This window comes from Podarcis melisellensis (assembly GCF_964234715.1).
Source record: "Podarcis melisellensis genome assembly, chromosome: 6".
Lineage (NCBI taxonomy): Eukaryota > Metazoa > Chordata > Lepidosauria > Squamata > Lacertidae > Podarcis > Podarcis melisellensis.
Window position 1 is genome coordinate 71474164 of NC_138538.1, and position 13582 is coordinate 71487745.

At 37.5% G+C, this 13582-nt stretch overlaps 1 protein-coding gene across 8 annotated transcripts in view; it reads right to left on the reverse strand.

The window, feature by feature from the left end:
- The window catches only part of ZNF644 (zinc finger protein 644), a 67427-nt gene that overhangs the window by 20754 nt on the left and 33091 nt on the right, over positions 1-13582 (reverse strand). For 5 of the 8 annotated variants that reach the window (XR_014169117.1, XR_014169118.1, XM_081914117.1 and 2 more), the window contains exons 4-6: positions 5041-8047; positions 4239-4841; positions 1646-1768 (exon numbers count right to left, since the gene is read on the reverse strand). Coding sequence is in view for 6 of the 8 variants with exons in the window: in XM_081914117.1 (XP_081770243.1) it covers positions 1646-1768; positions 4239-4841; positions 5041-8011 (3697 nt within the window). In the remaining 2 variants the exon portion in view is untranslated. The remainder of the gene's footprint in view (positions 1-1645; positions 1769-4238; positions 4842-5040; positions 8048-13582) is intronic. The other 3 variants (XM_081914121.1, XM_081914122.1, XM_081914119.1) reach the window with 3 other exon arrangements.

Below are 13582 nucleotides of genomic sequence, written 5' to 3' on the forward strand. Positions count from 1 at the left end.
AGTCTCCAGGTTTGCAGATAAATTAAACATCTGTATGGAAATGTTGCAGGCTATTTATGTATTAACATTCCACCCCTTCAGTGTTGCCAGAGGGTAATTACACAATTAAACCTATGAAACTAAGCAATAAATTAAAAGTATTCCAATTCATTTTGAATGTGTATCCATTTGCAAGTGTTATGGCAAAGTATGACATTTACAATAACACAAGCCTGATATTAAGAACCTATCATACTTCTAAGGACCAGACAGTTTATGATTAAGTGCTTGATCATTTACAGTGTTTTTATAAGCCACCTCGGAGCCTAAGCCAATGTAATGTTACCACCCCATGAAGGGAGCAGGAACAGATCATAGACTGAGAACGCCCAGCCCCAACTCTTAAGCACTCCATTTCACTATAGCAGCCTTAATGGAAGTCATATTGGTGCAGACACTGGTCATGGTGAGCACGATCTAGGGTTTGCTTTGGGCCAGGAATTGAAACCCGATTTCAAAATCTAGTATAAAATGAGCCCGTTTGCGCTAACCACGGATAATGGCAGTCCCAACATAGCTCGGTTATGGGTTAGGAAAGGAAAGCACACTTCCTTTATCACAACTTTATAGCCACAACTCAGCAGGCTTGAAAGCTAGGAGACAGATTAGAAAACTAGTTTGGTTGGCTGTTGAATGGAAATAGGAGCTATCAAGCTACTTTGAGAACTAACTGGTCTTTTAAGGCTTTGACTTAGAAATAGTGGTTTCCTTCAATATCATGCTTCCATGTAAGCCATTTGAGCCCCACTGAGGAATCTGATTTTTCCTAAATTGTGCTGGCCTTGGGCACCTGCACTTGAAAGGAGGGGATTGTTTATACACTGAAAGCTTGACTACCCCACAAGTAGTCTGATAACATCTCCCTTTTGTTTGGACCAGCATTTTCAATTTGAGAACCCTCATGCATTTGTGGGACCCATTTCTTAAGTATTTACATTGTGGCTGCAATCCACCTTAGATCAGACTCTGACTCAATAGTGGGTCAGGGCCCATCAGTTGAAGAACACTGGTTTAGACTACTGCAGTTGGGTGGATCTGATTTATATAAAAGTCCCATCACTGTCAAAATCCAAGTACAGTATAAAGCACCAAATGGATACACAAAACACAGCAGCATTTGTTGTTACTATTTCATTTTGTGGAAGACCAAAGTAAAAAAAAAGTAACTGATAATAAATATATGGGAGAAAATAAGAGTAGCTTTAGTTGAACATGATGTGCTGAAAATTGTACCACATATAATTGTCTATGTTTATCCGAGCTTGTTCTCAATTCACCTAACAAATAATTGGTGAAAATCTCCCTCATTTATAAAAGCAGCTCCTTTTGCATTTAGCCAGAAAACAAAAAGGCATTCCGCTCTCAACTGTTTGTACACATGAAAATAATGCTGGATCTAAAATGAACCAATGAAAATAAAAACCAGGCATGGAAAAAAATGGACATTAGCAACGTAAGTTTACAAGTTGCTAAAAGTTCTGTTTCTCAAATTCAACTTCTGTTTCAGAAAATTTTAAATGTCAACTGAATTAGCATATGAATCTGTCAAGTCTGATGAGGAAAACGTATACAGACAGACTTGATTTTACATCTGTAACAAACATACCTGTCCCAGTCAAAAGTCCAGCACTCTTCTTTCGTGCATAAGCGCGCAAATGGTTGGACAGGCTAACAGCACTTGTAAACGCCGTATTGCAATGCACACACGTTCTAAGCTTCACAGGCATACCTATCATTCAAAAGAAAACTATAATCCAGTTCTCTCTTTAAAAGTGAAACTCTCAAAAGCGTTTTGGAAAATTCTGTATTAAAACTTGCTTTTACGCAGGTTCACTACATCATCAACGTAATTATTTCATATACTAGAAAGAGCCAAGCTCATGGCGATTACTTCTGCATGTGACATTTAGCATGAAACATGCTATTTTGTACAAAAAAAAATGGAAGGCATGATTTGAATTCCTAAGCTTCTTTGAATTATCACTTTCCTGCTTATATTCACATTGCACAGATTATTTCCTAAACCCAAAATACAATTCTGCAATTTGAATAGCACAGTTTTGTTAAGAAGTTTCGAGGCTTCTAATGTTCCCAATAAAGAGAATTATAAAGTCTAGTTGACAAAGTGGTAATTAAAGTGTTTTACCCACAAGACTGTAAAAGGCTCAATACTAAATTAGGTTGCTGATGAAGGCTGGGAGGAAAAGGTGGTAAAACACACCACTGCACAGCTGTTAGACAAAACATTTTATTTGGTGCATTTTATCTTCATTACTCTGAATGCGCAATCAATAATGAAAGTTAATGATTTGTAGTTTTTGCTAAAATCTTTGTGCTAAATAAATGATCAACAAACATCGCAGGAAAGAACACACAGTCAAACCATACTACACTGTTTCAGACAAAGAAACCAATAAAAATGGTTTCTTCTCAACTTTACTTTCATAGAGGCACAAAATTTTCACTGTCCTCAGAAATATATTGTCTTAGACAACACATTCAACAAATTGGGAAAAGGTTTTTTATTTATTTGAAAGCTTTTTTTTATCAAAACAAGAATCCTGTCAGGTAATAATAAGAAGAAGAACATTTATATGCCATCCATCTGGCTGGGTTGCCCCTGCCACTCTGGGCTGCTTCCAACACATGAAAAAACCAAAGTTTAGATTTACTGCAATATACACTAAAACTGGATTTCATAATATACTTGAGAAAATATTTAAAAAAAGACTTAAAATTATGAAAGTTTAAATAAGTGAAGTAGGAGAGTGAGTTAATTGTCAAATGCTATGTTAATCACAATTAGCTTAAGGGCTCTATTCATGTAACTATTAGTATTAATGCAAGCAGCTTTTTTTAGTGAAACCTAGAAGGCAGGCTACCTAACATTAAGTAGCACATTACTTCCAAATTTAACAAGCTGTAGTTGAACATCATCTTCCAAGTTTATGTGAAGCTTGTCCAAGAAATAAACTTTAGTGGGGGAGCTCTGATCTTAAAGTTTCTCTCTCTCTCTCTATCTATCTATATATATATATAGTTAACTGATATTTTCAATCCCCATGATCTATGACTATGGTCACCTAAGGCAAAATTTGGTGTGAAGACAGAGTGCCTAACCAGAAAAAGTAGAAGACAGAATTAGTGGCCTCATGTGCTGTACCTGTTGCCATATTAAGGAACTTCAGACTGCAGATTCAAATATATGAATGCTTCCCCATGAAAAAAACCCTCACTTATCCAGGGTTTTTATATGGCAATATTAACATTCAGTCCTTTACCTACAGTCCATAGCGGTACTACACAGCAACAGGTCGATCACATGGGTCTGCAAATCAAGTAATGCTCAGTGAACAAGACTTTTATCAACCACACTGTAATAATTTTAAGTACCAGCAAAACGATAAAAGGGTATAAGACAAGATCAAGCACTTTCATCGCAGAGCAGTTTACATAAATCGTTCACTCAAACTAGACTGAGAAAAGATAGCTGCAATAAGGTCTGTGCAGAGGTGTTGGAGGAGATGAGCAGAGCTTTCCGGAGCCGTGACAGCCAAGACTGAAAGACACCTTTCAGAAGAGCATTCTAAAGCTATGCTAGAATAGGGGGGGAAGTAGTCTAAAGGAATAAAATTGTTGGCACGATTTCTAAGAGATGTATCTAAAACTTTTAAGGATTTTGTGTTGACGGCAACAGCTGTGTTCAGGGGGTATGTCCATCACAGTTACTCTGACAGGGTATAAAATCTAGGCATAGATCAGACAACACATCACCCGGTTAACCAGTAAGTCGTGCATTCACTTACACCAGATAAAAGAACAATCCTAACACTATGAACCGATTATATATCTGCAACACTTACAGTCTAAGAAAGATCAAGGGGCTCTCCCAGATGTGTCTGCTATTCAAGTGATACCATATTTTGCTAAGTAGACGTTCTCGTTTCCTCTTTATATGCATCTTCAAGAGCCATTACAGAGCAAAAGCTACTCTCTTTTCAGAACTCAATTTGTATGCAGAAAACTAAGGCAATTTTAACGTTAAAACTAATTTCATTAATATTTCTCTGTCTAGAACCTTGCAAAGGGGAAAAACAGTCTCAAAGAAAATAATTACTTTTAGAATATTGGGGTGGCGGGGGGGGGGATTTATCTTGTAATGTATTTCCAAGTTATTAAAATTGTAACAAGCCTCTTACCTGACTGCATAGTCAAGTCCATTTTTTGTGGCTGATACATCAAAGGACTGTCTTCATCTAATGGAAGAACACATTTTTGAACAAACCTCTTTCTTGCAGTCTGATTATGGATCTTTTGAGGAGAGGTATCAGGGTTTCTTTCTTCTCCTAACCTCTTATTTTTCAAAAGTTCTATCAGTGTGACTGACTGGTTTTTTTTTTCATCATGTAGTACTGATTTTGCTTCATCACATTCATTGAGGAAACTCAGCCCTTCTTCCTCTGATGCAGATACAGATATATCTTCAGTCTTTAGGCCATTGCGGTATGCTTCAAGAGGTATAACATTTTGAGATAAAAACTCATTTGATGAAAGTTTCTGAGCGACAAACGGTCTGGGAATAATACGCCGACTGTTCAATGCCTTCAGGATTTTTTCATATTTTTCTTCATTTTGCATCATCTCATTCAGAACACAGATTGGAGATTTGTGTGCATCCCATTTGGTTTTACCAAGCCTTTTCAGGTGTCCTCGAACATGATTAGATAATCCTATTTTAGTGTCAAACCAACCTCCACAGAGTTGGCATGTGTGTTCTGAAGAACTTTCTGATTTCTCAATAGCTAAAAAGAAAAATCATCCATTTATCAATTTGTCAGACACTAAGGACCCAGCTTGCTTAAACCGTAGACATTAAAAGTTTCTACCATGAATGGAAATAAAAGCTATTATGAGAGGCAGGATGTAGCATAGCCAGACCTGCAACCACATTATTATACACCCCGCTCCCCCCTGCATAGGATAAGGAAAGAAAAATCTTACCTTTTCTAACGCGTTTAACAGGAGTTCCTGTTACAGTTCTTTTGAAATGCTGCATTTTGTCGCTTGTTGCTATCTGCTCAGGCGAGACAACATGACGGGCTTCATAACTTAACCCAGCTCTGTGAAGATGCCCACGGACATGATTAGACAATCCAACACCTGTTTCAAAAGTTGCTGGACAATATGGACAGTTTTTTTTCTCAAGCGATAAGTCAGTCCAATGGAAAACTGAGTTATGCTTTGGCAATGTTGTGCCTATGTTTTCTAAATTATGAGGATCTTGAAAATCATGCAGGTAATTGCTACCTTCGCCATCTTCATAATACTCAAAATAAAATCCATCATTTTGCTCATATCTAAGAGAGGATTTACCACCAGTTTCTTCTTCCATTTTACCTTTAAATAAAGGGAACAGGTTTACATGCTCCTGATTAATATCACTGTAAGAGTCATCCTCCACAGACCGTGTAGTGTAATCACACAGTTCAACATTATCCCATGAACTTTCATCCTCCGTTTCATAGCTGTCTTTTTTCCCAGCAAGTTTCTGCAAAACAACAACAGTCATTTTATGTAGAAAGTCTGGATAACTGTCCAAATCATCTCCTTTTACAGAGCCTTCACTTTTGGATCTTTTAACCAACCTTTTTACAGTTACATGCTTATCTTTATAGACTCCTGGTCTTTTTGCATCATAGTTAAGAGAATCCATAATAAATCTATGAGAATTATTTGAAGATAATAAAGGTAAGGACCTGACAGATCTTGCAGCTTCCCTTTTTAAGTGTAAAAGATAAGGGCTGCTAGATTTTTTAATCCTATTGTTTTCATGTTTGTATCTATATAAATAATTATTGCTAGCTCTGACGCTAGTCTTTTGCTTTCCTGAATGATGCAAATATTTAGGTTTTTGGCCAGTGCTATTTCTATTCAAAATAGGCTTGTCTGTAGAGCTATGACCATACACACTTACAGCTGACTGTGCAACGCTTTTCCGAGCCTTCTGTATCCTGGGGGGTCTCTTGTGAAGTTTTGCAAAGTTACTGGACTGGAATGCAGAGCCAAATGGTCTTTTTATATCTTGTTTTAAAACAGAGTTCTTTGGAAAGGCAGATGATTGTTTGATGAAATGTTTAGTCCTGCTACCAAAATCTAAAGGGTCTTCTATAATATGACCTTTTCTTTTTTCTAGTCTAAGTCGGCTACCGAAAGGGTCTATGCATGATGTTGGATGCAGGTATTCCATGTGTTTTTTCAAAATGCTTCTGGCTGATGTAGTGAATGGACACATTTTGCACATATAGTCAGCTGATTTTTTGGACGATTCCATGAAGGAATCTTTCGCTAATGCCTTTTTCTGTGATTTTCTCTGAGCTATGTCTGCAGTGATCATTGAACATTTCACCACTGCCCCATGAGCAATCCCTCGGTGACATTCAAGTTCACTCTCTGTCACTGCCATAAAGTTACATTCTTCACAGCAGTAGTACCTTTTGTCCTTCTCATGGGTTTTAGCATGCTGCACAAAGGTTTTGGGACAATTGGTACCAAATACACATTGTGGACACTGTAACCGTGCACTCCTACCCTCGTCCTGAAGCTCTTTCAATTCACGAATTTCCTCCATCAGTTTCTGTCTTCTTTCCTGGTGAATTATCATATGTTTAAGAAGGGAATTGCGGTCTCGAAAGGTCCGACCACATTCCCTACATGCATAAGGCCTTGGAACATTTAAATGGCGAAAGTGGCTATTGCCATCCAAGTGATACATCATGTGCCTGTGCAGGTGCTTCTTTTCCCTAAAATTCACATTGCACTTTGTACAGGGATAAAATGAAGGCTCATCAGTACTGAAATTAGTTGGTGGTTCCAATTCATCTTGTTCACATTTGTTTAACAGAGTATTAGAAAGATAAGTGCTAGTGTGAATAGGAGAAGTATCACCTGCACATTTATTACTTGGGTTATAAATCAACTGTTGGATGGCATCTACAACTTCCAATTCCTCATCTGTTGATTCAGGCTTCACTTTTGCTAAAGAAAATTTATGAGATTCTATCACTTGTAGAGTCTCACTCTGCTCCAAAAACTCAGCATCTAGTGATTCTGAATTGTCATGAGTATAATTTGATTCATTAAAACAGTCCTCAGTGTAACGTGTGATTTTGCTAACATCCATCTTTCTTTTCCTCCTTTTTGGTACGCCCACTTTAGGCTGGACTGGTGACTTCTCTACAGGTTCTTCATTTGTCATGAGAAATTCTATAAACTCTTTCTGTGGGTCCCAGTTCGCATCACTTTCAGTTCTGAAGTCACCTGTACCTGAGGATGTGGCTGTTAGTGATTTGCTACTGCCATCTTTTTCTAGCGAGCTTTTGCTATCCTCACACATGTCTACTTGGCTTACTAAAGTGCTATCTGGTTTTATGCTTTTTCGTATAGATGGCTGTGTGTCACAAGCAACTGAAGCAGAGGGAGGTAGATTTTTTATGGAATGTGTCAGGTTCTTAGCATGAGCTGCTTCAGGTAACAAAAACAAATGTTGGTGTGGACTTGAATTTTGGGTTGAAGTCTTTGTGGGAAGTTGATCATGTGCCACCGTCCCAGCTGAGCAAGAATCTGCTTGATGGCCCACAGTTTGTGCAGTGGTTAATGAAATGCTGCCTTTCTTCATAATGGAAGTGGAGTGTGAAACTGGTCCATTAACAGCAGTTCCTGTAGGCAGAAGAAAGTTTTCACTTGAAACAGTAGGAGCACTAGAGTGTATAAATAGAGACGTTTGGCCTCCGCTTAAGGCTTTTTCAGACTTGTCCCTTGATAGCTCTTCAGGCAGAGTTAACGTATTTTTCTGAAATGATGTTTCACTCTCTTGTGATTTGAGAATGCTGCTCTGCTTCTCAGAAATGAAGCTGCTGTCATCTAGCAGTCCTTTAGCACCAATGATCTGAGTATCGATCTCCGTTTCATCCATACTGCTGGTCTGCTCTGCCCATTAAGCACATTTATGCTAGAATAAAAGCAAAGAAATCCTTATTAGAACTTTTCTCTATGTATCTGAGACAGGCAGTTTTTATAATATATTAAAACATTTTTATGTTTAAATCTGGATCAGTTAAAAAGCATTTTCATTATTAAACTGACCATTCACTGTAAGACCACTAATATATAACACACACACTATTAATTAAAGAAGCTAATTTCAGGGGAAATTATGCCACATTAAAAAACCCACGTCTCAAGAGTCATGGAAAAGTTATAAATGTTACTTCTAATGAATACTGAAAAGGCAACAATTTTTACAAGTCTCCTAAAGGAAAGCAGAAAAACATATTAGGTTAGATCCAGACATACAGCGGACTTGCCAAACTACATTGTGACTTATGCCATAACAATCTTTTAGCATGCCACAAAACTCTTGGTTATTACAAACTTGTATCATGGCCCCGTTGATTTCAATGGGTCTACTCTAAGTAAGCCTAAATTTTTATTCCCGCCACTAAATCAGAGACAGATCAAAGAAAACAGAATTTCAACTTTTTTGTTTTTAGCCTGATAAAAACCAATTTCTCTATCATGTTTTAAGTATAAATATAGTTGAAATCTTTATGTGTATGGTTTAGTGTTTCAGTACACATCCAGCACCTACAGGCACGGACTGGATTTGCTGAGGACCTACATGTGAAGTCCAGTGTTTGGGGGTGGGGCTGAATATTCTGATTCTGTCCCTAATTTTATTTTTAAGTTAGGCTTTTTCATGATTCCAAACCTGCGCCCAACTGAAAACGAGAGACAAGCTGCCTGAACTTTTAATTTTGGCTGTTCCTTATTTATCAGTATCCATTCCACCTTCTTCCAAGGAGCTCAATGTGACATTCATTAGTCTCCTTTTCTGCATGTTATCCTCACAACAACCCTGTGAAGCAGATCAGAGTGAGTGACAGTGACTGGCACATGGTCATACAGTGAGTTTCATGGCTGATTTTAACACTGATTTCTCAGCTCCTACTCCAATTAATATCACTCCACCTTATTCCATATTCCCCACTGAGGCCTACAGATTCTTAAAAGTCTTGCTACATCATTTAGATACCAATTCCTGCACCTATCCTTTCCTCATGGTGCTGCATAAGGAACATCGCTTCACCCTGCTACATGCAAGTGTCATCCTTGCCTGACATGGCTCTCTGGTTCTCAACAATTGTGACTTAATTCTTAGACATTTTTAGATAAAATCTTCCAAGATAATAGGTACAGATCTCTCAATATATTTTAAGTGAGACAAGTCAGCAAGGAGTCTAAACAATAAATTGTCTTGCTCCTAACCTGCTTTCTAACCAATGAAATTGGCACAACAATTATCGCACAATAAGGCAATACTTTAACGCTACTAAGGTTAAAGTTTCTCAGTTACTTAACAGACAAATCATTTATGGTTGGCAGAATCATCTTAACTCATTTTCCAAATACAAAAACATTTAAAGGTTGCTATATTGTTATAGCACTTAGCAGTCTTGCATTTGATTAAATTCAGGCCAATGCTTTCAATTTATTTAAGTATTGAATAATCAATGTTTTCATACAGATGAGAGGCTGAAAACAATGTCAAATATTTAAGGATCTTGCACTGAAATATCTTGAAATTTATCTACACTCTAGTCTTCATTAAGCTTTATAAAACTATACATAAGTTTTAATAACTTTGCTTTTAAAATTCATTGCATTTGTATATTAACAGGTTTCCAAATGAATAAAAGTAGACTCCTGTAATAAATTGAACTAAATGTTATCACCCTAAAATGGTGATAATGCAGCACCCAGTAGGAACTACAACATCACATAGACAAAGGTTAAAAAGAGGCATGAAAGTACTATTAAAACTCAGTATAAAATGTTAGAGAAATGAAAGCAAAAGTCCAAGGTATCTTGAAAACTTAAGTACAGGAATTAAGTTTTAGATGTTTGGTGATGTTTATGCAATAGAAAGATTTGTATTTTCTCCAACTTATTACACTCACAGAAGTAGACAAATGTATGCTCAGTCAATTTGAGAGTCTATATTAGCTTTTCTCAACAGGAAGCAACGTTGCTAACGAAGTGGTAAATTCAGTGTTAATGAGTGGCTTCACTGTTGCCACCTCTGAGGTAAAACCTTTCACGTTTCATGTTCTATCCATCTGTTCTGGTGTTAGGGGTTCAGAGAAAGAACAGACGCTTCCCATTTAAAGCAACTTTGTTGGTACCCCCTGAACAGCAGGGTGGTAAACTAAGAATATCATATTTGCTTGGAGACTGCAATTATCATTATCAGAAAGGTTTCAAGAGAACCTGAAGCAAGTCTGCATGAAATGTTGTTTCTCCTTATACATATAAAAAGTATGACTATTATAGATTGTCTGAGGTTTAATATTGTCTGAGGTTAATAACTAAACATAACCCTTTTGTCTAAACCACATAGAATTTTGTTCACAAGCAATGAGGCCTTTTCAACTGACTCAGATTTTTAATTTAAACCAACTTGTAGGAACAGAAAGATTTTAATATCAAAACAGATTTTATCTGTCAAAAGAAGCCAGAATTTTTTTTTAATATAGATGTTTCCCCATGTGCCAAAACCAAGTCAGTGCTGGATCAGATGCAGTACAGTAAGCCCACAACTGACATGCATTTAACTTGTGTGCATTCAGCTTTACGTGCTTGCCAAAAAAATTCTATAAAAATAAAAGGCGGCGGAATGATGTGGGTGTCAGGCTAAAACATTTTGACAATCCCAGCCACCTATGAACCCAATGTGTTTGAACAATATGGGATTTTGGCTTTAGACGGGATCCCCAGAACGTAACCCCAAATTAAGTTGCAGGCTTACTGCACATCCAATCTGCGGTCCATATAAATCATGATAGTTCAGTTCATAGTCATTCAACCTAAATGGTTGAGAGGGCAAGCATAGATTGTGGAATTGACATGATGGACTTCATGGTGTTTATGACTTTTTCAGGGCACTTCTGATGTCAAATAGTTTGCTGTACAGACTTTGGTACGAAATTAAAATTGTGATTATAAAAGTCACAAACTGCCCTTTTAAATCCACACAAATTATGAATTTGGCTTCTTGGCCCAGGATGCCTTTAGTTTAATTTTAACTCTAAAACCCCCCCAATACTAAACAGTATTATTTTTTGACAATTTGTGGAGCAAGAGAATAATGAAATACAGATTGATGGATTCACTTTTAAATGTGCACTCTGTATTATTGCAAGCTGTTGTTCAATATGAATATTACATTAAGATTAATAAAGAATATTTGTGTGGGAAAACTCTGTTTGAGAAAATAAGAAATAATGAGATGCCAGCCGAAACAAGATTCTGTTACTACATAGAAGAAATAAAGAAGTTAAGTTATGCAGACATTTCACGAAAGCCAGGAATTAGGTAGTATGCTATTGAACCCTATGTATCGAAGTAAGTCCTGTTGTGTGAAATGTGGCTTCATGTTGGTAAGATTGCATTAAAAAAAAATCCACCAAACTCCTTTTATATAGGTACAACTTGCTTGTTTTTCAAAATAGTAGAACTGACAGATGCTTATCTTTCCTTAGCAAACGTTTTATCTTAAAAAACAACAACTGAATCCATTAGAAATTTACAATACACTTTGGCTAAAATCTTATGTGACAAAGCACCACGTTAAAATGTTTTTTGTTTATCTCAGCAGAGGAAAGGAAAACACAAGTAAAGTCAGAAATAAAATACAGTAGGAAAGTGAAAGGGGAATAAGAGGGAACCGGAAAGCACCAGAAGCAATCAGTAAAAAAGAATATTTGAAAGTAGAAGAACTTAAGCTTAAAGAAAGGTCAGCCAGAAATGGGGGAAACGGATCTGATCCATCAGGCAAGAGAGAGAAATTGGAGGGCCTGCGTCCCAGAGTTCTTTGCTCTTCTGCCTCTGTCAAAACAAAACAAAATCCTTCCAGTAGCACCTTAAAGACCAACTAAGTTAGTTCTTGGTATGAGCTTTCGTGTATCTGAAGAAGTGTGCATGCACACGAAAGCTCATACCAAGAACTAACTTAGTTGGTCTTTAAGGTGCTACTGGAAGGAATTGTTTTTGTTTTGACTATGGCAGACCAACACGGCTACCTATCTGTAACTGCCTCTGTCAAGTTATGAGGGATAATACCCAACCCATTCAGGTCATCAGCAAATGCCTCAAATTGTCACATCAACACATTTCAATATTATTTTCAGCCTGGAGGGAAATACATCTAATAAAGATTTATTTGAGTAAAGCATGCTTTCAGCCTACACTCCTCAACTGTGTCCACCTTCATTGGCAAAAGGTTCTCCAATCCAGCAGGAGGGCTCGCCAATTCCCCCTTCCCTCCTGCGGCCTCTTCCATCACCGCCCATGCCGTTCAAAGGGTCCCCTCAATGATCTGGAGCAGGGGTAGGCAAACTAAGGCCTGGGGGCCAGATCCGGCCCAATCGCCTTCTAAATCTGGCCCACAGATGGTCTGGGAATCAACGTGTTTTAACATGAGTAGAAAGTGTCCTTTTATTTAAAATGCATCTCTGGGTTATTTGTGGGGATTGCCTGGTGTTTTTACATGAGTAGAATGTGTGCTTTTATTTAAAATGCATCTCTAGGTTATTTGTGGGGCATAGGAATTTTTTCTTTTTTCCCCTTCAAAATATAGTCTGGCCCCCCACAAGGTCTGAGGGACAGTTGACCGGACCCCTGATGAAAACGTTTGCTGACCCCTGATCTGGAGCATATGGGGGGGCTGCAAAGGAAAGGGGGGAGCAGCTAAAATCCAAGTTCCACTCATGGAAGCTTCTATTGGATCTGAGAGCCTTCCATCAACTGGGGTTCTTTTGCACTTTGAACATCGATAGGACAACACATTAAAGAGTAACTGTAACACCTGAGACGTGCTGAATATGTGCTAGCTTTCTATTCAAAATCCTAAAGAGAAGGTAGCTCCAACTACAAACCTAGATTTACTTCAGATTTCTATAAATGTAACACTACTCAGTGTTGCAATGCTTGAATAACCATTTCTCTATTTTCTCCTTTTCAAAGCCTAAAAGCAAACTTCTCTAAAATATCCTCGTTTTTTGCATAAACATTTCAATTTTAGGGGGGGGGGAGAACCCTTAATGAGTTCTGCAGCTATAGCTGCCTATAGCCATATAATGTAAGCTTTAAGAAATGAAGCACAAAGGTCAGATCTGTCTTCAAGATGACAGATCATCACTTAACCGCCTCAGGCTAGTCTCATTGTCTCGGAAATCTCAAACATCAGTATTTTTGCAAACTATCAGCACTTGCTATAACACCCTTACTACACTACATCTTGAGGTTACTACAGAAGAAATGAGGTGATAATTGCATATTAACATAATTATTCTGTAATCCCCTCTGAGCAAACTTCCTAGGTCACTTCGTAATTCAGATTAGATTCAACCTTCCTGTCATATCTATGCTGCCCACTTTCTGTTCATTAAGAATTCTTTGTAACAAAATGCACTTAATTTTATTCTTT